Source organism: Nannobrachium achirus (genome assembly GCF_963921795.1).
Source record: "Nannobrachium achirus genome assembly, chromosome: 10".
In the NCBI taxonomy this organism is placed as follows: domain Eukaryota; kingdom Metazoa; phylum Chordata; class Actinopteri; order Myctophiformes; family Myctophidae; genus Nannobrachium; species Nannobrachium achirus.
Window position 1 is genome coordinate 47,420,837 of NC_137819.1, and position 26,020 is coordinate 47,446,856.

Genomic DNA, 26,020 nt, shown 5'->3' on the forward strand with positions numbered 1-26,020 from the left:
ACATGGTTAACATTGAGTGCGGGAGTGTGCTTTTTTCGTGCACATGCTTCCTGCATCCCAAAAAGAAACAGCCCTGCCAGACAGGTCTCTTCACTCTTCTCAGAAACGCAGACAGTTAGAGCAGGGACAGGAGCTCAGAATAGAGAGGAGAGAGGAGTTAGAATCGTAAAGAGAGAGAGAGAGAGAGAGAGAGAGAGAGAGAGAGAGAGAGAGAGAGAGAGAGAGAAGGCAAAGTAAAGCAAAACAGTTCTTCTATTAAGCTGACACATGCCAGTCGGGACTTGGCTGAGCTCCGGCTGGGAATTGAGTCAAACAGAATCGGCACACGCTGAGAGGTTTCTGCACTGTGCACTGGCACAGCGGGGTGCCAGCTAGGCCACTGTCTGGCCGGCGGAGTGCTGTCAATGACCTCACAGTTTGCTCTCTGAAAGGGGGACAGCCGGGGGAATGGGGCCGACGGAGCAGAGAGAGAGAGGTGGAAACAGGGTGCTTAAAAAAAAGGAGTTTGTTTGCAGGGGAAGGGGGCTGGGGGATCTAGGGTCACAACGCTTCAGTAAAGACTTACGTAAGATTGCTTATGTAATGGCACTGACGGAGCAAACCGCTGTGTCTGTTTGTCTGTCTAGACCAGTGGTTCTCAAATGTAACCCAAAAAGAGAAATTTGCTGTCTTCCTCTGACCCAAACTAGTGAAAATTTAAAAGCATTATGAAATACTTTTGAAAAAATACACTTCTGATCTAAAAGAAATATCTATATATTATTGTCTTAATCTTTGAAATGACGAGTCACGACCCTTAAAATTGGCCTGAGACCCAAAAATGGGTCCCGACCCACTGTTTTGGAAATACCGGTCTAGAGACAACAGGGACACTTTGGGTGGAGTGGGGAGTCAAGAGCAGTGAAGTACATCAAAGGAGGGGTGTTCAAGCACTCGCTCACCAACAGGAGGAGATTGTGGGATTAGTGGGTGTGGGTGTGGGTATGTGTGTGGCAGAGCGAGGGGGGTTGAGGGTTAGGAGTATTAAAGCTAGTGTTGAGAGAGGGTCTGCGTGTCCACATCTGTGGATGCAACCAGTTATTTCTCTGTGTCTCTCTCTCTATCTCTCTCTCTCCTGTCTGGTGGTCTTTTTTAACTCCCCGTGTCTTTTCTAGTGTTCCTCTATTGTGTCTCCCTCACTCCTTCCCTCTCTCTCTATATATCTCTTAATATCCCCTGCTCGTAATCCCCCCTTCATTGTCACTCGCTTTGTGTGCTGCCTCTCTTGTTCTTGCACAACCCAACCCCCCCTCTCCCCCCCCCCCCCCCCTCTCCCTCTGTATCTCTGGGTGTTTAGCGGGTTAGTGGTGCCAGAGGATCCCTGATAGGGCAGAGAAGAGCAGACACTCAGTGTGACACAGGCTTGTTCTCGGTCAGCAGGTTGGCTATAGTGGTCAGTGTGAGCGTAGTTGGAAGGGAGAAGGAAGAAGGAGTGCTCTGTGATGGTGCTGGCCATGGAGGACGCCTGTCCCAACGGGGTCTGCGAGGAGCTGGAGATCGAGCCCCTTCCCGATGATGTGGCCCCCGCAGAGGGAGAGCCGGCCGGGCACAGGCCCCCCAGCGCCCAGCCCGCCGACGATCCCCACACGTCCGGAGGTGAGAGAAGAAACTCGCAGACTTTAAGTTTTGTTTCCGGAGGGAGAGTGGGCGCTACGAGAGCCGTGAGGGAAGTGGCACGGGACAGAGAGAGGTACTGTAGAGGCGGGATTCCATTGTAGACCAGCTGATGCCATGCGTGGGTCCTACTAGAATGGGCATGATTGAGGTACGGTGTTTTCAGAAACGTGGAATAGGTAAATAGTTTGTTGGGAGATATTTTATGAATGGATCGAGTGTTTGATGGAACGTAAAAACAATTCACATGCTGGGACTGGGAGGGTGTCTCGGTTAGATAATTGCCCATTCCAGCCATGTGAAAGCAGTTTTGATCGTGCAGGAAAAGATTGAGTGGGAGTGGGAAGACTTAAATTCCTGAGGAGCATTGTGGTTGCCAGATTTATCTTACGTCTATCTATCATCTGGAGAGGAATATATTTATTTTCCTAGGGTTTTTGGCATGTGATAGCATCTAGTGTGACCCTTAACCAGCGCCACCGAAAGGATATATTCGCTCAATCTAAATCATGTCTGCCACAAAAATATAAACCGCTGGTCCTGTACTCTTCAGCGATGCTTTTTTGGGGTACAGTCACACATCTGCGTCAGAAGTGTTGCAGACGACGCATTCCGAGGCGCCAGACACGTCAATTTCCCCCAAGTTGTCTTGCGGGTCGTGAGCATTGCCGGTTTTCTGGTGTGTAGTTAATTTGACTTACGTTGGAGTGGTTTGGTTCACTGAAATCTAAAAGCTAAATGTCTGCCAAGTGGAGTCAAAGGGGAATTCCTCGACTAGCCCCTTTACCATGTTAATCTGACGCTATGATGTCCATGAACGAGTCCTTGGCAGCCCCGACCCGCGAGCGGTGGGATTTTATGCTAAATCGCTTATTTGTATCGCTCGATAATTAATTTGTTTAGTTTACATCTGACTTTCATAATGGTGTAAAAACAGTGATGGGCAGTAGCCACTAGCCAGCTACAAGTAGCTGAGCTACATACTGTAGCTTAACTACCTGTACATTTCTAAGTAGCGTAACGGAGATTTGCTACATTTCTCTGGTGAAAGCTTGTAGTGTAGTTTAGCTATATTGAACAGAGTAACTAGTAATGTAGCTTACTACATTTTCCAAATAGCTTGCCCATCACGGTTGGGAAAAATAAAGAAATAGACCAGTCAATTGCAATAGTGTCCCCAATAGTGAGGAGACATTCAAGACGTCTGACCCCCCCCCCCCCCCCCCGCCCCAGGGAGATCCACAGATGACAGTGAAGTGACAATTTAAGGACTTAAGACATTTTAATACCGAAAATAGAAAAAAGGTTGTGTCAATTTGGCTAGCTACTTTTGCTGGCTAGCTACCATGTAGCTTGTAGCTTAGGTAACTACATTTCTTTTGGGATAGCTTCGCTGTAGCTTTAGCCATATTTAATCGAGTGTGACTTTTAGCTAAGGTAACTACATTTTCCAATTAGCTTGCCCATCACTGCGGAAAAAGTTTTGACTCTGTAGAGCTGCTGCAAAGAGGCGAACTGCCGTTAGACCCCTCCCACCTCCGGTCAGAGTGAACTCGGTAGAAATTGAGTTTCTTTTTTCTTCACCTCTACCACTTAATGGAAGGAATAACATCAGATTACCGTAAGAAAAGCACTCCTCCGGAATTCCCCTTTAACCATGGTGCCTCTTAGTTGACAGCCGGTCCAAGTTCACCAATGTTGAACTCCATGCTTCAGACACGTTGAAAGTGTTGCATCAAAGCACTGCAAGCGGATGCTACAGTACACCCCCTGTGCTCTCATAGAATTCTGTAGCGTATGTGTGACCGTGCCCTTATACCTACTCCCAGACAGCTAAGACGAGGGTTTGCTATAGATCTTTGCTTGTGTGATATTTCTCACATTCCAAGACAGAAATGGAGCTGGGAGATCCTATAAGCAGGCCAAGGTGAGTCACTGCATTACCATTAGCATACTGTTGGTTTGGGAGAAAGAGAAGCGCTTGGAGGAAGTTTTAATCAAAATAGTAGCAATGGGTGAACAGTGAACATAATAACAAAGAAGTGAATTGAATGCAGAGCAAAAATAATACTATTGTCATGCACCATGGTCCCATGCTTTTACTATTATTTTATTATTTTAAAACCTCCAAAAATATTCATAATAATTTCACAAAATTGCAGAAAATGCCGATGTACAACTCTGATGTTATTTCCGTTATCTGTCGTACAGCATACGCCAAACTATATAGGGCTTAAGTGGTTAGTAATACGTTTAGACTTGAGCTCCACTATGTCATATTGCACAGGATTATATAGGGTTAAGGCTTTATGAAGCAAGCTTTAGTCCCCTCCCCTACGTTGCGTGCAATAGAAAAGAATGTTGTGGTGGGATTGTGGTTAGGAATAAATGTACACACCAGCACATGTGTGTGTGTTTGGGGGGGGGGGGGGGGGGGGGGGGGGGGGGGCAGAGGAGAGAGTTGAGAGGAGCAGACATTCCTGTGGTTTGGGGACACAAGATCTGACTGGGGGGTCAAGGTCAATTTAGAGTACACAGTCAGAGAGAGAGATAGAGAGAGAGAGTGTGTGTGTGTGTGTGTGTGTGTGTGTGTGTGTGTGTGTGTGTGTGTGTGTGTGTGTGTGTGTGTGTGTGTGTGTGTGTGTGTGTGTGTGTCGTGCGTGCGTGTGCGTGTGACACAGTTGTCTCCTACTGTACGTCACTATACATGATGTCATTATGTCTATAGGGTTCCTTCAGAACATGGGGACATTATGTCCATGGCAGCTGCATGTGAGACCCCCCCCCCCTCCCACACACACACACACACACACACACACACACACACACACACACACACACACACACACACGCACACAAAACATCCCATAGGATATTGCACAGTTACAGTACTGGTATGTTATGTGTAGAAACTTCTTGCGTAGAATTCAGAAGTACACAATGTTGATTTCTGTATGGGATTCAACACATGTCAGACACACACACACACACACACATACACACACATACGTGTGCGTACAGTACGTGCGTGTGTGCATGCATGCGTCACGTGTGTGTATGTTTGGTCTCAGCATTACAATTAAGAGGGTGGTTCAATGGCTGTTTTTGTGTTTGCACATGGTTTTGTGTGTGACTGTGCATACACAAAACCGCTGTAAGACCTATGTTTGACATAATATTTGCAGTGTCCCGTGCGCGATCATACATGTGTTCTTTAGGAAATATTCCACATCTATCCTATCTACAGTACATATCTTACAAGACAGTTAAGAGAGATACTGTAAGTAAACTGTGTTTTTTATGCAGGAGAGTGTTTTTGTGTATTTAGGCGTTATGGGTTAACAGCCTTCTGGGCTGTTTAAACTCCCACCCTTGTCTTGAAAGCAGCATAAATATTTAAGGCTGGATGTTGAGTGCAGCTTTACTGTTTATGTAGTGTGTGTGTGTGTGTGTGTGTGTGTGTGTGTGTGTGTGTGTGTGTGTGTGTGTGTGTGTGTGTGTGTGTGTGTGTGTGTGTGTGTACGCACTGTCAGAGAATATTGCTATAATTTCAAGATGGTTAAGCCATAACCGGTCCTCCTTGTGCTGTGATCTCTCTCACTCACTCTCACTCTGCTCTTATTCGTACAATTATATTACTCAGGGGTGCACTGTGAGACTAGACATGTACGTTCTTCACTTTATCACACAGCATGATTTACATTAACATTCAGAGCAGTGCGTTGTGAAAGAGACATGTATTATTTACAAGCTCATGACAACATGCTGTATCATTCTTGGGGGGAGAATATGCCTTTCACTTGACGGTTGCAACCTTTTGTTTTTCACCACCCAATTTTATACTGCCTGGGGCTATTTGAAAATAGCAAGCTCACAGCTTGTAGATTGGCTATTGTTGAAAACATTTTACCATATTGAAAGATTTTGACATTTTGACAAGCTTATTCTGTATTACCATGCTCTAAATAGGAACTCCAGGCTAATGTGGTAAATTGTATGGCCACTAATACGGTTACCAGCATTCCATGTCGTGCTTTCATCACAGCAGGAGTCAACATGGCAGGGGAGGCGTCCCTAATTTTTCCAAACAGTCCGACCTGATTTAATGAGACATGTCTTCTCGAGTGTGTTAGCCTGTTGATTTCAGGTGGAACATGACTCAAAGTCCCAACCAAGTGTAATTGCAGGCTAGCAAACGCAAAACATCTTCACAACAAGAGAGATCGACAGACAAAAAAGTTGAAATCACCTGGTGGTGGTTTAATCATTTGTTACTGCTGACAGGACACATCCACCAGCCACATAAGCGCTAGAGCACATAGTATACACATTCACACACACATGCGATCTCTAGGCTTTAAGGGTCTTACATAGGCTTAAATAGGGGTTGAGACCCTGGCATTAAGGGGTTAACTGATACCTGCCGAGTCCACTCCACACCTCTCCCTCTTTCTCTGTAGACAGCACAGCCACAGCCAGGGCACTTTGAGAAAATGAGAAGATCGATGTTCATTAAACTGTGTTGAGAGAGTCTGCTCGGATGAACTGGCTTGGTTGAACAACAGAATTCGCTTCGGTTGTCAATGGATTTACACTTGAACTTGACTTATTTGTTCCAGAAGCTGTTTGAAAGATCAATATAGGCTATGTGGGTATTGACCTACTCTGGTCAAAGGACTTTCATCTGGTGCCAGAAGACACTTAAATCACTGGTCTTGTTTTCATGCAATGAATGCGTGGACATTGTCTTATTGTGCTAAAGCTCGATGGTGAAGACGAGCGCTGGATTTGAAATTTGATCAATTACAGAGGAGGACACAGAGGAAGACTACAGGGGACCTGACTGAGCAAGGTCCCAACTCCCAAGAAAACGTTTCCGTTTGCAGAAAGGGAGTTTCAAAACAGTGATCACTGGTACTTTTTTTTATAATTTTGCTACGGCGGATTAATAGGCTGTCTGAGTTCGAGGATGGCATTGTGTGTTCTAATACGTTTTGTAACAGTAATAATAACAACTAGAAAGGTGAAATTCTGGAAAATTGCAAGTGTGGTTGCACTGGCGTGAGTCACAAGGAATCCACTGGGAAATGAATTCCGTCTTACCATTTATATTATATATTGTGATGTCAAGTGAAGCATGACCAATCCTGTCTGATTGGACATTATATTGTCCAAGATATCTGGCCTTACAACCCAGATAACTTCAGTTAAAAGGTTAACAAAAAACAGGTTTACTTTAGCTGGCATAAAAGTTCTCTGACCTAGAACAATAGTGTGTTGTTGTCTATAGCAGTGGTTCCCAAACGTTTTAGCCCATGACCCAAAAGAGAAATTAGACATTCACCTAGGACCAAAACTAGTGAAAATAGCATATTTATAAGTAGAACGTCAATTTTCACTACTTCTTATTATACTTATACTTATTCACTATTAATTATTACATTTTATTTATGGAATTTCTTAGATGTTTGTTCGTTTGAAAATGTATATAATTCTTCAATGTATTTATTTTTAAAATTAAAATGATATATATTTCAAAAGAGTTTCCATCTTTTGAAATATATATTTTATTTTTTGTAGGGAAATAAAATGGGATTTTTTTCTCAAGTCGTGACTCAAAAAATGTGGTCTGTGACCCACAAATGGGTCACGACCCACTGTTTGGGAACCAGTGCAGTGGTTCTCAAAGTGGATTCCAGGGACTCTGTGGGTTCCTTTAGGGGGGTCTACATTGACCCATACAAGTCTGTAACTCTGACAGTGTACAAATGGAACCATTTGGTACACTGTCAGAGTTAAGGGGAAACCTTGAAACTTGAATGTTTGAGAAACACTCTCTATAGCAACCACACTAATAATATCCTTTACTACTAATTTGAACTGTGCCTTGTATTACATACACAGTTAACCCAATAATTGTCTCTCTTTATCTCCATCCATCCCTCTACGTCCCTCTCCATCCACACAGCCATGCAGCAGGTGTTGGATAACCTGGACGAGCTGCCCGCCTCCACGGGAGCCAAAGACATCGACCTGCTCTTCCTGCGTGGCATCATGGAGAGTCCCATTGTGCGTTCACTCACTAAGGTAGCACACACACACTGTAGGAGAGAGAGAGAGAGGGAGAGCACAGAGCAGAGACTACGGCCTAATTTATACTTTGTCGGAAAACATGTTTTTGTCGATTGGAGATCAGTTGTTATTGGAGAGTGACACCATCGTAGCACAAAGTATAAATTAGGCCAAACAGCTGCTTGCTATAGCCCTGCCTGGTGCCAAGGTACAGTAACGCTTTGACTAACACACAAACAGTCCAGGACACAGTGTTGCACCATACACACAGATGTATTTCTCTCTCCACAGTAAGGCATGTAAGCACACACACTAGCACTAGCTAGCACAACAATCATATGACCTGAATTTTAAAGTACCCTTTCATACATTATTTGATTTGATTTGATTTTCCTGACACGCCTAGTAATTCATTTTAATTGAGAGACGAGTGGGAAGGTAGGGAGGTGGAGGCAATCTGCCAGGCTGAGCGGCAAGTGGGCGAGATATCATGAAATTGTCTGGTTCGTGCTCATCTCACGCACACGCCTGTCTGCGACAAGAGCTGAAGAACCTTTTTCTACATGATGGACAACATCGAAGCACCACTCGACATCAATCCATGGCTAAACACAGAACCGAACCATCTAGTGGCTGCTCAACTCAACTCTTACTAACCAAACTAATTTAAGTTATATCCTGTAATATATATTTTATGTTGCTATAGCTAACACAGAAAACGGCAAGGGATTATCTGTCTGACACGCTGTGCGAGACTGGTGTGAATCCAAGCAAAGACCCACCTTAACGCTAACAGAGAGACTCACAAGAATGAACAACCCTTCTCAGATCTTCACAATTTGCCTCTTTCTCATCAGCGAGAGGGAGGACAGCGCCTTTTGGGTTCTAACCTTCTGTCGGCCTGGGCATTCCGTCCGTCCGTCCGTCTGTCTGTCCGTCCTTTAGGCCCATGAGAAGTTGGAGGAGGTGAAGCTGGAGGCGGTGCAGGACAACAACATGGAGCTGGTGACGGAGATCCTCGGGGACATCGACGGTCTGCGAGTGAAGGACGACAGCGCCACGGAGCTCTGCAAGATCCTGCAGGAGCCTCACTTCCAGGTCAGACACGTGCAGGGAACACACACACACACACACACACACACACACACACACACACACACACACACAACAGGCACAAACAATCATGCGCACGTGCACGCAAGTATACAGGTGACTTTTACTGTATGTCCTAGTGAAAATGAGGTAAGTGTAGTGGTCTGCTCCTAGCAGACTCTCTGTCCCAGATTGTCAAGCACACATTGTGCTGTTGTCTTGCCTTAAGTGGGCCAGGTAGCGTGCAGTGCACATACTGGTGGACTCAGAACACCTTGGTGTGCAACATGTTGTTTGGGGAACAAGACCGTACACCTAAAGTACTCACCTGTTATCTCTTATCATTATGTAACCTCAATGTTACTCTGCATACATTAAAAGTCTATTGTGAACAGATCATAGGGCATTCTATAAGCACTTATAGCTGATGTACCAGCTCACTTTTCCTTTACCTTTAAAGACCCATTCACAACAAATCTTGTTTTTGGAGTGAAGTTACAGGAGCTCCACTGGTATGCCTCAAACCACCAGTGCTCATGGAAGGGAGTAATATTCAGGGGAAAGGAAAGACTATTACCAAAGGCATTCATTATATGGTTATAAGTCAAATCCTTTAATTCAGATTTTCCTTTCTCCCAAATCTTGTTTTCTGTTTGGTTAATGTATTTTTTAAGCTTACCTGTGAAAGTCCTTGTAGTGTCTTGCACTCTCCACATCTCCAAAGCATTAATATAGTGCTTTACAACTAAATCTGATCTTGTTGTCCTGGGCCATCCCTTTTTTCCTCAGCTGAGGTGATTACGCTGATGCTACATAGGCTTGTATATCGTCGTTGTCGGGTGGAAACCTTGTATGTCCAAAGCCGTTTGTTTTGTATTTATCATTTAAAAAATGAACTAAACTAGTGAAAACAGCCAATCTACAAGCACACAACGCCTCACGGTGCGAGGCGTTGTGTGCTTGTAGATCTGCTGTTTTCATTACTTTTGTGAGATGGCCTTGTGTGACGAAGCAGGGCTTTACTTTGCAGGGAAAAAAACATACACATTTGAAACTTGGAGATTGAAATATCGTCACTGTCGGGCAGAAACCTCATAGGCTTGTGTGGTGTCTTCCTTTCTGCATGCCCTGAAGAAGAAGGCCATAAAGGCCAAACATGTTGGCTTGTTTTAATAATTGTTCAAAGATGAACTAGACTTTATATAACAGTTTAAACCTTTTTGTTAGAGTTCCCTGTTTTGTTTAGTTCTGTTTTTACTCTGAAGGCTCCTTTCTTTTCTAACCAAAGAGCACCTTCCTAGACTGCTTTTATCCTTCAAACTTTAAGAACACTGCAGCCCTCCTCTTTTTCTTTTTTCTCCGATAGCACTCACTGAATCCTGCTTTGACGCAGAGCAGGCAACTCAGAAGGGATGTACAGTAATATCACAAGCCAAATGCCGATCAGAGCCTCACTAAATACATGTTATGTCAACGAGGAAGCATGTAGGGAAGTTGAGTGATATAAAACCAGTGTTCCTTATTCCCCGACATGACCAGTGGTGTGTTCAACCGCGTTATGCTATATACGTTGTTATGACGTGCAGAATGTTTTTGAAAGAAAGAAAGCCTAGTACAAACCATGTCATCCATTGAAAACACGCTGGCGTACTGTATCTCCGCGACCGCGCACAAGTCGTGCAAGGAATGATTATCGAAAAGAATCTAGAACACACAACTGGACGTGACATGCGGGTCTCGTAGTTGAGTAAGTGATTGGCTTGCCTTGTTTTTTAGTTTTTGTATTTATGCCACACATGGGGAAAGGGACTCTAAAGGTCGTAACTTTTACAAAGACAAAATCAAGTCAGAAGAATAATGACAGTGTATTTACAGCCTGTGTTTACGGTAGTGGACAAGCCTACAGCACTAGAGAACAACCCTCCTGGGGCCTAGCAGGTGGTGGGATCCAGGAGAATTTACTGTACACAGCCCACAACCAATACCAGTTAGACAGTTGAGCCAGGCAAAGCCTCCCCACCAATCAGAACGGTCCATGCTGTAAGCTTAAGGATAAGACCCCGTTGACCTATACAGAGAGACACAAATGGAGGAGAAACAGAGAGATGCATTACATCATGTGGTGACGCTCCTAGTCCTCCTGGGGACACCCAGTTTCCCCTGTTTCAGCGGGGATTAATGAACACTTGGGACACCAGGGGGGGACACAATTTAACCCATTTAGGCCTAGAATTATTGAATGCTTTAACCAGTGAAAAATAGCAGACGCTGCGAGCTTGTATATCTGCTATTTTTCAATAGTTAAAGCATAAAATAATAATACACAATAATTTGTACCCGTTCTAAATGGGTTGAACACTTGGGACACCTGGTGGGACACAATTTAAAGGACAAGTTTGTTTTTTACAACAAGGGTTCATATTTTAGATTGTAATTAGAGAAAATAAAAGATGAGTGTTAAGATGTTTTCATTTTCTGCTTTCTATCGTTTTAGCCATTTTAGCGATTTTGTTTTCAGTGGGTGGGGGCATGCGTACAAGTGTCTAAATACTGTATGTATTTTTAGGCACAATAAGCCGTTGATTTCTTTATTAATATTTACAGTAACACTACTAGGCCCCATAGGTCACAGCTGCCCATGAAAGATTGTGGTGCATCTTGGGAATGGGCTTATTGTGTCTAAAAAGACATATTTAGCCACTTGTACACATGCCCCCACCCACTGAAATCAAAATCGATAAAATCGCTAAAATAGATAGAAAGCAATAAATGAAAACATTTTTTTTTTTTAGTTTTTGGGCTTTTATGCCTTTATTGGATAGTGCAGTAGACTGACAGGAAAGGGGGGGAGAGATGGGGAGAGACATGCGGCAAAGGTCGTCCGGATCGGGAATCGAACCGGCGACGCCGCCAGGCATCAATGCCTATATGGTATGCGCTTAGACCAGTAGGCCACCGGGCGCCCCCATAAATGAAAACATTTAACAACAAGGGTTCAAACATCTTTTGAACCCTTGTTGTACAAAAACAAAGTTGTCCTTTAAAACCCTTGACACAATTAAATGGCACAATTGAGAGCCAGTTAATGACCGGCGTGTATAGAATAACAGTAGTTAACATGGTAGTCTAGGACTCTGGGACCACAAATGACGAACGTTGCATGACATCATGTGTTGACTGTATGAGGTCATGGACTTGTTTATCATGGGCAGGCACGTGCACACATAGACATCAAAGGAGGCTTGAGCCCCTGCCCTTTTACCCGTCTGTAAAAAGTGCCCTCTCCAGACCATGAATATGTACCGAAAATAGCCGACCTCCAAGCCCACAGGGCGTCACAGCGCGTCACAGCTGCGACACGGTGTGAGATTGGAGGTCTGTAGCGGCACTACAGGGGGGACTAGTGGAGAAGAGATTCAGTAGAACCAGGTGTCAGGTTCGCATCGCGACGCTTTGTGAGCTTATAGATCTGCTATTTTCGGCATGCAGCTACGTAAGTTTAAATCAGGCATTATTTACTACGCCATCACAACCTGCTAAGATACATTTTAGTCTACCAAATTAACTGTACATTTAGTCGACCAAAATCGTATGATATTTAGCCAACTAAAACTAGACTAACGCTAAAACATTTCAGATGACTAAAATGTGACTAAAACTAAAGTGTTATTCAAAAGACTATGACTAAAACTAAATCAAAATTTGCTGTCGAAACTAACACTGCTGGGAACCAGACTGTAGAACAACACTGTCATGTTGATTGTTGAACCACATTGTGGTCTCAAAACATTGAGTACTTACGATGAACCATAACTTCAGTGGTGGTTTTCGGTATAGACCATAGCATAGCAGTGGGCATGGTTTACTGGTGACACAAAAAATTCTGCCATAGAGATTTACAAAAATATGTATATCAATGACTTAGTGTTCTACAAATTTACTTGCAATGATGTCTTTGTCTCTCTTTCTGTCTCTCTCTCTACTCTCTCAGTCGCTTCTGGAGGCGCATGACATCGTGGCCTCCAAGTGTTACGATGTCCCGCCCCAGGCTGAGACGACCAATGACGCGGCTGTGAACAGCGCCCTGATGCAGGCTGACGCCGTGCGCATGATTGGCATCCGCAAGAAGGCCGGAGAGCCACTGGTGAGGAGCAGAAAGATTGTGTGTGTGCGTGCGTCTGTGCGTGCGTGCATTCATTTGTGCGTGCGTGTGCCCACAAGAATATTAGAAGTTGGGAGTACCATATTGCCGGTCCACAGAAATGAATGTTTTATGGTTAAAAATAGCTTGTTTTTAATTATGTTTACAATTAGGAAAATATTCAGGTTGATCCAGATCTACAAGCTCACAATGCATTGACAGCTTGTAAATCTGCTACTTTTGGTGCGACACTAGCGCACAACTAAGTATAACTTATGCTAAAGGTGGCCTCCACACTAGACGCGGTCACCGCCTCCTAACAATTCATTTTCAATGAGAGGCGGCCGGCTTTTTCGGCCACGCAGCGAAGTTTTGGGGCGGCGAGGTGAGCGGGCGCGGTCCCGTGAAATCCCCCGCGAGCGTGCTCGTTTGTGCATGCGTACGCGGGCGGTAAGAGATGGATTGTGTTCATCTTTGTGAAATACCGCGCGGCGTTTACTCACTGAGCGAGTGTGTCTTACCGCGGTGCATCCACCGCTGATCCTAGCGGCAGCCCCGACGGCAACTGCGCCTAGTGTGGAGGGCACCTTAGAGTTAAGGCTAAAGGAAAAAAATTACATTCATAAACATTTTCATCCTACCATTTGGACTGGAGGGTTTGAGTGTGGAAGCTATGTGAACGACCAACAGGGTCATGTATGAGCTGATATGTCAACGTGTAGCTCTGCATGTCCACATCATCACGTGTGTGGAGACATGCTGATACTGCACCATCAACACCATCACAATCACTCCGTTTACTGTACACAGAGGGAAAGCGAGGAAGTACTTTTCTGCTCACCGACGCATGCGTCGTCGCCGGTTCGATTCCCGATGCGGACGACCTTTGCCGCGTGTCACTCCCCATCTCTCCCCCCATTTCCTGTCAGTCTACTGTCCTATCAATAAAGGCATGAAAGCCCAAAAAACAGCAGATGTACATGCTCACGACGCCTTGCAACACGTTGCCTCTAATATTTGACCCCCCCCCCCCCCCCCAAAAATAAATAAATAAATAAATAAAATAAAATAAAAAATAATTGGGGGTCCCTCCCGACCCACAGGTTTGAGAACCACTGCTGAATCGGACATCCATTTTGTGTGTGGTTAACCATTCTGCGTGTTCCTCCTCTCAGGGCGTGACGTTCCGCGTGGAGAAGGATGACCTCGTCATCGCCAGAATCCTCCACGGTGGGATGATTGACAGGCAGGGCCTGCTGCATGTGGGCGACGTCATCAAGGAGGTGAACGGGAAGGACGTGGGGAACAACCCCACCGAGCTGCAGGACATGCTGAGAGACTGCAGCGGAGGAATCACCCTGAAGATACTGCCCAGCTACCGAGATGCACCCGCAGCACCGCAGGTACACGCACGCACGCACGCACGCACGCACGCACGCACGCACGCACGCACACACACACACACACACAATTTTCAATTCAAAGGAGTTTTATTGGCATGAGAAAACATACGTTTACATTGCCAAAGTAAGTGTCAAAACAAAATAAAGAGGGTTGAAAATGGGGAACATGTATACAGTTGGAGGCGGTACAGCGTTGTGTGAACAGATCTATGTCGCATTGTGTCATTTTATTGCGACCGAAGGCCCAAGAGCCTGCTTTACTCTGATTTACACCACACCCTATACCTTCCCCGAAAACGTTAATATTAAGTCCATATGTATATGGATATATCTATCTATAAATGCGAGAAGTCTCTGTGTGTCTGTAATCTGCGTATCTCGAGAACCGTTCGTCCCACCGGCTTCAGATTCGGCACGCGCGTTCCCCGCCGCGGCACGGAGTGCAGTGCCAGGTCTCGACCCGACCCGACGCGCGGTTTTCCCGAACCGGCGCGAAACGTTCGGAATCTCCTTATGCGGGGTTGATTGTTGACATCAGGCTGTTCCGGAGGAAATCGGCGAAAGCTCTGACTCATTGTGACATCACTTCATAAAAGGCTCTGACATCACGTACGCCACATGAGTCAACAAAAAAATCTCTGTGAGTGTGTATGTATGTATGTAATCCGCGTATCTCGAGAACCGTTCGTCCCACGGGCACGCGCGTTCAATGAATGCCCCCATATATGGGCATAAAATGGATTGCAGACAGACAGATACAGATATCTCCATATATGGACATAAATGGACAGAGGCAAACAGATGGTCAAAGATCTCCATATATGGGCATAAATGGACACAGGCAAAATGAGGTTTGCATTAAAGGGGGAACCGGCACTGTGTCTGCAACACAGTTGGAGGCACAGACAGATACTCCATATATGGGCATAACATGGACGCAGATAGACAGATATCTCCATATCTGGGCATAAAATGGTCCCTGAACTATAACTGCAGTGATCTCCATATATCTCCATATATGGGCATAAATGGACACAGGCAGACAGATGGTCAAAACGGGTCCTAACGGGCGGGGCATTCATTCCCTATTTACATTGTTCCGAGTTGGCCAGGTCGCCGACTAGACGCTGCTTCTAGTATTAATAAAGGATAAAATAAATAAAATGTCCATATACAGTATGGGCATTACCAGATGATGCCCTGTTAGGGTACCCCCTTATGCCCATATATGGAGATCCCCAGGCTGTTTCCATTTGCGGGTGTCATTGGAATTAGCGACGGTCGCATGAAACGACTCAGCGCGGTCCAGCTGAACACAGCGAAGCGCTCCTTACCTCCTTGCCCACCACTGGTTCTGTCGGAGGTTGTCTTTGCACAACAGTCTGTAAAGAGCTACAGCTGACAGCCTGGCACGTTATGAAAACGGGAGGAATTTACACACGGAGTTCAGACGGTTTGTTTTGTGGGGTAACGCTTACAATGGAGGGCAGGGGAAAGTGTTAACTTGGAGGACGATGGACCAGAACGTCATAATTTATTCGCATTTATTGGCTGGCCCGTTTCCATTCACTAATGCGCTTTTAGTTTTTTCGATAAAGCTTCAAAATCCACCTAGTCATAACACTTCCGACACACTGTATTTATTGCCACAGCTATTGTACCCTACTAGCTGCCAGTGAGGAGCCCCTACTGAGAGGACATGGCACCTCCCTCCTACTCCTCCCATTCAGGCCGTGACAGGTACTGCCCCAGCTAGGAGTTGCTAGCGCATATTGCCCTCCAGCTGTCTGTGTTCATAGCGCTCGTCCAAGCCACGTTAGCTTTAAACCCCTAGTCTCCATGGTGGAGACCATAAAAAATCAAGAAGGCCCCTCATGGTAATTTTTGGAGCTGTGTGGAACACAAGCTCCCTATACGTGGCCGTGTGTGTAGGTATGTGGGTGGGTATGTGGGTCTGTATGTAGCCTGTATGTAGTAACCCTGGGTGACCAGAGAGGTGCTGTTGAGTCTAGCCTGCCCTGAGCATCAACTGCAATACACACACACACACACACACACACACACACACACACACACACACAGCTCCACTTCGAACAGAGGTTCGATTTTTTTAAACTCTACAGTAGTACGCATGCACGCGCACACACGCACGCACGCACGCACGCACACACACACACACACACACACACACACACACACACACACACACACACACACACACAGAAGGCACACACACACAGAAGGCACACCCACTGGTGTAATATGCCTGAGGCTTGGCCCACATCCCAGTATCTGTACATAATCTTACAACTATAATTAATCACAAACTGTGGTAATCATAGATATGTGTTGTGTTCAACCGCAACTGGTAACTGCTTGCTAGAACAATATTTTTCCCATTCATTCTTATTCCTATCTTGGATAGGAATGACTCGCATACAGTATGCCAGTCACGTAATGTGATTTGTGCAAAGGTGTGCGCTCGTTAAACCTCAGAGGTATCATGTGACTCTACCTTCATGTCTGTTCTTATGTTCTCTGAGCTCGCACCTGCTTGCAGATGAGTATTGTATCTGAATGACCAGTCAACACCTACCAACATGCACACAAAACCTTCAAGCACCTCAAAGTGTACTATGAATAATGTACATATATTTTCCTTGCTACTTGTATTACTATAGTTGCTATTCTTATGTCTTTGTTATTGTTATTGTAACAACATTGGAGACCCAAGTCATCCAAATAATGAACATAGAAGAGGATTCTACACAGGATACAACACACTAGGGATGGGATCGAAATGAAAATTTCATATCACTATTATTGTGATTGCGATTTACGATATTATCGCGATAATCGAAATATCCCCAACATCCATTATCCTGGGGCGGAACATTTGCCAAAAAATAGCAGATCTACAAGCTCTCAATGCGTCACAAGACTATAAATTAAATCTCCACAATACGATTATCGTACGATTATCTTTTTTATCACAAAATGATAAACGTAAATCATGATATCGCTTATCGCCCCATCCCTACAAGTTGGCTACAACACACGGAAGCACAAACGGACATGAAAAATGCACACACATCACACGTTCACACTGTATACAACTGCAGCCGCTCACACAGTACATTGGTACAGTAGTTGTGTTAATTTAACTCTGGGAGTCTACAAATGTAGCCTGGGATCCATCCTGCTACGCTACGTTCGGTGTATTTTGTATTTCTCACTTCGCCTCTGGATTCCAGGCTAGTACAAACGTGGTTATATTTGTACACTCTCTAAGTCGCAGGTGTATAAATTAACAATGAGTATTTTTTACTGTGCATGAAGATAACGTCTGGCATGGGAACCAACGGGGCATTCACACACGCGAACCTGGGCCGCTTATGTAACAGCTGCACATGCTGGGTGGTAGTGGCGTACAGGACGGGTGCTTTGTCCCGTAGGCAGCTCCCGATCACCAGCACATCAACCCTGAGAGCCCTATTAATAACACCCTAGCAGCTATCTGGGTCAAACTCCATGTATTTCCTCTCTTTCGCACTGTCTGTACTCAAGCCCTCTCGCACACACTGTACATGTTATTTCTGTCATCTTGAAATCACAAAAAAATAATAAAAAGTGTTCATTGAACCTTGAAAACTCATTGAGTTACAGACTTGTATGGGTCAATGGAAGTCCATGGAATCCACTTTGAGAACCACTGGTTTAGGGGAAATGAATACAAAAGCTAATATTCTTAATGAATAGACGTGTATGAAATCTGTCTATCCAAAGATTTTTGGATACACTTTAATGAGGGACAGGAATTTTAATGAGCCTTTAACTGACTGTAACCGCAGAAGAACTGAATGGAACGCCGTGTCAAATCCCCGTCCGCGTTCTGGCTCGGGGCGTGTTAGGCAGTGTGCTTTACTGCCATGTGTTTTATTGCTTCCTCTCGCTGCTTGTTTTAGCGAATACATCGGGCCAAAACTACTCAGCCAGCTTGGCAAATGCCTGCTGTTGGCATGGTGCAAACAGCTGTGTCAGGACACTCCATATAATGGGTGTGAATGTGTCGCCGTAACTGCATGTCTGGATGACTGAGTGACTGACCTTCACCCCTCGCATATTGCAGTCATGTGCACGTGTTTGTCTTCATATTCTTTCTTTGAGTACACTCCCCAGAGTTTGTATCCAAACATGGGACTTAAGGTATCAGTTTTTTAAAGAAACACCTCTAATATCCCATAAACAGATGAATAGAATAGATAAAAGTAGATGTTTCTTATATTTTGCGGTGCTTACCAAAGAGTTCCATATATCTGTAATCCTATACTCCCACTCAGAGAGTGCATCACCCAGAGACAAACTACAGTTTCACCAAATTCAATGATATTATTCTAAAGCTGGCCTACAGGAGAACAGATGTTATGAGTATTTTCTTGTCGTCTCTTCCTCACAGGTCTATGTGCGACCACACTTTGACTACGACCCCATCCACGACAACCTGATCCCCTGTCGAGAGGCGGGGATGGTGTTCAAGAGAGGCGACATCCTTCAGATCGTCAACAGAGAGGATCCAAACTGGTGGCAGGTGAGCCGACACAAGCTGCTAGGATGTGTTTTCACTGACATTTAACCAGAGGTGGAAAGTAACGAGAAAGTGCTTTTACTCAAGTACTGTACTTAACACATGGAGTGCCTAAGACGTCCCCAGGCGCGGAGCCCCCAAAAATATTTTTACAGCTATTTCCAGCTTTCAGTACATTGTACTTTTACTCCACTATAATTATTTAAAACATACATTAACCACCTCAGTCCTGTAAACATTTCGTCCATTTGAAAATAGGCGATCTACAAGCTCATTATGTGTCGCGATGCGATGCATTGTGAGCATGCATATACATTTCATACATTTGAAACGTTGTGAAATGGGTCATTCTGCTTTACTCTGCTTTTGGTACTTTAAGTACATTCTGATACAATACTTTTGTACTTTTACTCTTTGTACATTTTTAATACCAGACTTTTACTTTTAACAGAGTAAAGACATTTTGTCATTTTAACTAAGCATAGGTATACACAGTATTTGGCGACTCCAGCGCTATCAGGGACAGGGAGTGGTATGTTCTGACTTCTGAGGTGTGCCTTCTGTCCCGTTGCCAGGCATGCCAAGTGGTGGGCGGTGCCACAGGCCTAATACCCAGTCAGTTCTTGGAGGAGAAGAGGAAAGCCTTTGTCCCACGGGATTTCGAAGGATCAGGTACCTCAACACACACTTCTCATAATGGCTTGTCTTCTTTTGTCTTTAACCACTTTCACACTGACGTCCCTATTTTGGGACCTCAGAGTATAATGACATAAAAAGCTCCCTAAGGCTAGGCAAACATTTTCATAACGAAACATAACTCCGGCCATGCACTATTGTACTAACGAAACATAACTCCGGCCACGCACCATTGTACTAACGAAACATAACTCCGGCCACGTACTGTTGTACTAACGAAACATAACTCCGACCACGCACAGTTGTACTAACGAAACATAACTCCGACCACGCACCGTTGTACTAACGAAACATAACTCCGTCCACGTACTGTTGTACTAACGAAACATAACTCCGACCACGCACAGTTGTACTAACGAAACATAACTCCGACCACGCACCGTTGTACTAACGAAACATAACTCCGACCACGCACAGTTGTACTAACGAAACATAACTCCGGCCACGCACCATTGTACTAACGAAACATAACTCCGGCCACGTACTGTTGTAGTAACGAAACATAACTCTGTTGTACTAACGAAACATAACTCCGGCCACACACCGTTGTACTAACGAAACATAACTCCAGCCACGCACAGTTGTACTAATGAAACATAACTGTTGTAGTAACGAAACATAACTCAGTTGTACTAACGAAACATAACTCCGGCCACACACCGTTGTACTAACGAAACATAACTCCAGCCACGCACAGTTGTACTAATGAAACATAACTCCGGCCACGCACAGTTGTACTAATGAAACATAACTCCGGCCACGCACAGTTGTACTAATGAAACATAACTCCGGCCACGCACAGTTGTACTAATGAAACATAACTCCGGCCACGCACAGTTGTACTAATGAAACATAACTCCGGCCACGCACAGTTGTACTAATGAAACATAACTCCGGCCACGCACAGTTGTACTAATGAAACATAACTCCGGCCAAAATGGGTACAAGTTCATACTAATGAAGACATACGGACAGACAAAGCCATTTGTTGGGAACTCACCGCTCCAAAAAAAAGAGGACACATCACACCAGTCTTGCACTACACCACACTGCATTGGCTCCCCGTGGCATACTGTACAAGTACATACAGAATCGATGTTAAAGGCCTCCTACGCATTAAACTGTTTGGCCTAGCATACGTTACTGCCTTATGTTTCTGCAGGAGGTCTGAGGTCCTCCGTTGCATCAACTACATATGTTAAAACCATGCCAAAAAGAAAATTGGACACGCAGCACTCTCAAATGATGCGCCCACACCGTGGAACAAACTTTCCTAAAAGAACACAAAAATAAAAAAATGTCAGAGAGCCATACTACTGAAATATTTAAAAAACAGCTAAAGAACTACGTGTTCCATGAATGTCACCTTGAAATATTTATTGCGACCGAAGGTTGCAGTTTAGTATGTGAAACGGCACATGCTGACTCCGTCTGGACGTGTACATTTTTTACCGTCTATGGGTTTGCCGCTCTGACATCATGCTATGACATCACTGTAATGTCAGGAGAACCACTCTAACAGAATGGGTTTGCCGCTCTGACATCACGCTCTGGCTTCACTGTGATGTCACAATAACAGAATCCCTTTTATGCCCATATATGGAGTTCCCTGATATCATCAATATTAAGCCCATATCTAACAGGACTTCATGTGGGAATGCCCATATATGGAGGCCACATTGGCCACATACTACACTAACAGAATCCATATATGGCCAAGAGACAGCCCATATCCGTATTGCTGGTTCTACAGACAGGGATGTATGGGCATAAAAGGGTATGATGTCAGATGTCATAGACATAACGAATAACTGAGTAAGCATGTTTGGGCTCTCACAGCATATCTCCATATACAGTACATGGATCTCCATATATGAGTACCAGGGGTCTCCATATATGGGTAACTGGTCCGATATACATCACTGGCCAGATGGCCAAGACATGGCGCAACCTCGCTCTAAAGGGCGAGGTTGCTTGTCGCCCTGAGGAATCTTACTAGTTAGGTTTTACTATGATTTGTTGAGGATACCGTTATTACGAAAGCATGAATGATGACTTGTTATTGTGTCTTTTTAATCTTCTCTAATTGAAACACTTTGAACTACATTATTATCAAACCCCTGCATTATCTAACATATAATTTTCGGAATGTCTGAGTGTCTGAGTGTCTGTCACAGCGTTTCTCCTCAATGGCTGGAGCAATTGATCTGAAATCGCATCACCATAAGCATATGAACACACCTGACATAACTGTGAAGCCCGTTTGTCATTTTCACAAATCATATGCTGTATATTAGCATGTTTATGGTGTATCTACTATCTATTCTGCATCTAGCATGAGGCTTATCTATTCTGCATCTAGCATGAGGCAACATGTTTAACCAGCTGTGTGTGTGTGTGTGTGTGTGTGTGTGTGTGTACACGCGGGTGGGGGGGTTGTCTGGCCCCGTTATAGATGTTGTCCAAAAATCATGCAGATCGGTACACAGTATCTCTGTAGCCATTAAACGAAACGGGTATTTCTTACATTGATGCTCCTACATATTATCATGTAAGCACCAGTTAAAGTTACTTTCCATCCCTCATATACTGTGTGCACAGTGCACACCCCATAACCCACACACTGCACATCATTTCAGAGCTCATATCTTTGAACGGGTAAGGGCTAGTTATTATAAATCTTTATTTATTATTATTATTGCAGCTTTCACTTTGCTTTCAGAGAAAGCCTGACTAGACATTTAAGAGTCATTGTCTGACCCCTTGTGGCCAACTGGTGTAAAGACAAATATTTCAGCACAGGAGTGCATGGCTAACTTACATTGGTTTGTGTATCATAGGGATACTGTGCGGCACAATAACCGGAAAGAAAAAGAAAAAGATGATGTACCTCACAGCTAAGAATGCAGGTAAGCGTTCCGATCTCAGTTTTAGCCCTCTCATTGGTTGACGTCTTCAGAATCTGCATGAAATGATTGGCTGATGGCTCTTTCATTTGGCCTGTGATTGGGTAGAGTTCGACAGACACGAGCTGCAGATCTATGAGGAAGTGGCCAAGATGCCACCGTTCCAGAGGAAGACCTTGGTTCTGATTGGTGCTCAGGGAGTCGGCCGCCGAAGCCTCAAGAACCGATTGGTGGTCCTTCACCCCACGCGGTTTGGCACCACCATCCCCTGTGAGTACAACACAACTCATCTACTGCAGTGGTTCTCAACCTTTTCAGGCCGCGACCCCCAAAATATTTTAACTGGGGATCCCCCACCCTTACGAGCACTAAGAGTCGAGGAATTACATTTTGTATAACACAGTTCTATTGTGAAAATAGCAGTTGCGAGGCGTTGTGAGCATGTACAATGCCGAATTAATTCATCAAAATTAATCACATGTTTAATCTCATATAAATATTTGACCTGAGAAACAATTTTATTTAAGTAAAAAATGTAAAAGGTACAGGAGTGAGTTTTCTAAATCAAAATTTCCCAGTTACTCTCTGTTTTCGGTTAGCAGAGATATATTATTTGGAAATGTTGGGTCTATTTCTCAACGTCTGTAACTCCAAACACAACCACAAACCCTGCAAATATAAACAAACCTATAATAGACCCAGAATAAAGTGAATTCACTTCCTCTTCAGTTTAGAAATCATGTGTCTGTATCCATAGTGGTAGTCCTATCGAAAGCTGAGAATTATAATTTTTTATGGGGTGAATTTAGGCCATTTAGGCCTGGGTTTATTTTATACTTTAGCTATTGAAAAATGGCAGATACCATTTTTCAAAAATACCAGATCTACATGCTCGCAGCGCGGCACCGAGCTTGTATATCTGCTATTTTTTAACAGTTAAAGCATAAAATAGTGGTTAAAGTAATAACGCGTTCCTGGCCTTAATGGGTTAAAACGTACCTAAATCGAAACGTTTTCCCACCAGTCACGTCGCGGCGCCCCCGCGATGACGAGCTGGACGGCAACACCTACCACTTCACCTCGCGCATGGAGATGGAGGTGGACGTGAAGGCCGGCCGCTTCCTGGAGCACGGCGAGTACGACGGCAACCTGTACGGCACCAAGATCCAATCCATCCACCAGGTGGTCGACGCCGGACGCACCTGCATCCTGGACGTCAACCCACAGGTTCCAGACCCAACCACTCGCACTCAGGGGGTCATTTGGGGCATCAGGGATTTGGCACCCCCTAGTGTTCACGTTTAACCATTCAGTTATTTTTTTATTGTCCCCAACTCTGATTAATCTGATTTAATTGCAATCAATGCCCATCCATCTACATGTGACATGTGTTATCATCTAGATACGCTTTTTATTGTATGCAACCATTCATATATTAACCACTTTCAATGTGGCATCCCTATTCTGGGAATGTTGTTATAGGATAATATAGGTGAACATTTTCAAACATTCTCTTTTTGCAAGCTCTCAACGTGTCGCTTGCCGATGCGTTGAGAGCTTGTTTTCTCTATTTTAGAAGTGGGGCCAACGTATTTTTTGCCAATCCCCTATTTCTTTCTGAAATTACACCTCTGGTCGCAATAGGGGAGATTCACAAAATGGCTGTGGGGATTGATGGCTTGTAGTAAACTGTGTCTCAAGGGACACTATTTATATGAGGAGTGTTCTGAATAGCTAATGATAATTATAAGCGTAAATACAATTTTGTATTGACTTTAGCCAAGAGCATAGTGTTTTATAATACTCTTTGATCCTTGCCAATTTAAGAAAAAAAGTCCTTGAATGACCCAGTAATTATGAAATATTAACGTATGATACATACGTGTCTTGCGGTCTCTCTCCAGGCTCTGAAGGTGCTGAAGACAGCGGAGTTCATGCCCTATGTGGTATTCATCGCGGCACCAGAGTTTGAGACTCTCAAGGGCATGCACAAAGCCGTGGTGGACGCAGGCATTACCACCAAACAGCTCACGGTCAGTCAACACTGTCGTACATCTGTATTTCTTTGCACATACAGTATACTTAATTTTGTCTGATTTTGAAAATCAGGCAAACAAAAGTTCCCTGGTACCAATTTGCAGGGGTTAAAGCCAAAAACAATCCCAAGACTGACTTTTTCATTTGCCAATATGTGATTTTGGAATCATGGTGCGTGCAGCGCACACCAATATTTGGGGCGTTTCCCTTAAGTTCTGAACAGCCTTCACTGAATGTGTGTGCCAATCCATGCTTCATTTTATAGAAGTATCTTCTGAAGTTCTGTTGTATTCTATTCAAATACTCTTTGACTTTGTCATTCATCGCTACACCTCCCCCTTATTTTATTTTTTTGCACTGCACTTTGCTGCACTGATCTCAGAAATGGCCCCTATGGAATCCTCTAGACTGAATCAGTCCCCAGGACTGAGAACTTTAACCCCTGAATGTGTCATGTTGCTACACTCACACACACACTAACATGTACTGTGTGTTACACTAGGATGTGGACCTGAGGAAGACCGTGGATGAGAGTGCACGTATCCAGCGGGCGTACAGCCACTACTTTGACCTGACCATCGTCAATGACAACCTGGACAAGGCTTTCGAGACGTTACAGGCCGCTGTGGACAAACTGATCTCGGAGCCCCAGTGGGTCCCAGTCAACTGGGTGTACTGAGCCCCACCAGCACCAGCAGTAACCCGCACAGCTCACTCCGACCAGGTCCTGCTGACCACCCGCGGGTGTGCGTTTGACTGTGAGGCCGGGGGAAAGGAGCAGAGAAGGGAAGAGGCTTTTACAAGGGAGATACTTCTGCCAAAACCAAGAAAAGAAAAGAAGTGCTTCTCTCTTGTTGCTCTTTTTCTCCCATCAGGCTTTGCATACCATGCAACCTTTTTTCTACTCAAAACTGAAAGGGAAAGAGCGCTTATTTATTTTAGTGTTTGTAACTTTTTATGAAAGATCTTTTTATTCACACCAATGCGCAATTCTGGAGAAAAAAAAGAGAAAAAATCTGGCCAAACAATTGAGGCCATCTTTTGTAATTAATTTATTGCTGTCATGTTTGATTTTGTAGTCGTCTTCACCCTGAGACCAAATGCTAATGCAAACGTCATTTTACCTTTACCAAACACCTTGATGATAGTTCATTTATAGTTCACGTCACCATCACAGCCCAAAGCGGAGACTAGGAGAAACAACTGATTACATAACTTTGAGCAGTACAGCCAAAGAAGCCAATTAGCATCCCACAACGTAGCCACAAGAGCTAGTTTTTTTTACAACTGTGAAGTCGTGTTCTTCTTTTTCTCCCATCCTATAAATGAAATGTCCTGTGTTTAAGTAGCTGACCCCAGATTATTTAATCTTGGATGTTGCACTGGATTAGAACTGGGAAACATTGCTTGGAACTAGGGATGCACCGATATGGAA

At 44.3% G+C, this 26,020-nt stretch overlaps 2 protein-coding genes across 2 annotated transcripts in view; both read left to right on the forward strand.

Annotated features, from left to right (window-relative positions):
* Window positions 1-26,020, forward strand: part of sem1 (SEM1 26S proteasome subunit) — a 239,031-nt gene that overhangs the window by 97,457 nt on the left and 115,554 nt on the right. The gene's annotated exons all lie outside the window — the stretch shown is intronic.
* Window positions 1,551-25,264, forward strand: pals2b (protein associated with LIN7 2, MAGUK p55 family member b; the record flags this gene model as incomplete). The annotated part of the gene is made up of 12 exons (XM_080734983.1): window positions 1,551-1,635; window positions 7,622-7,740; window positions 8,671-8,823; window positions 12,809-12,961; window positions 14,134-14,361; window positions 18,818-18,949; window positions 19,522-19,618; window positions 22,483-22,551; window positions 22,657-22,818; window positions 23,573-23,775; window positions 24,453-24,581; window positions 25,088-25,264. The coding sequence occupies exons 2-12, from the start codon at window positions 7,624-7,626 to the stop codon at window positions 25,262-25,264; spliced, it is 1,620 nt and encodes a 539-aa protein (XP_080591109.1). The 5' UTR covers window positions 1,551-1,635; window positions 7,622-7,623.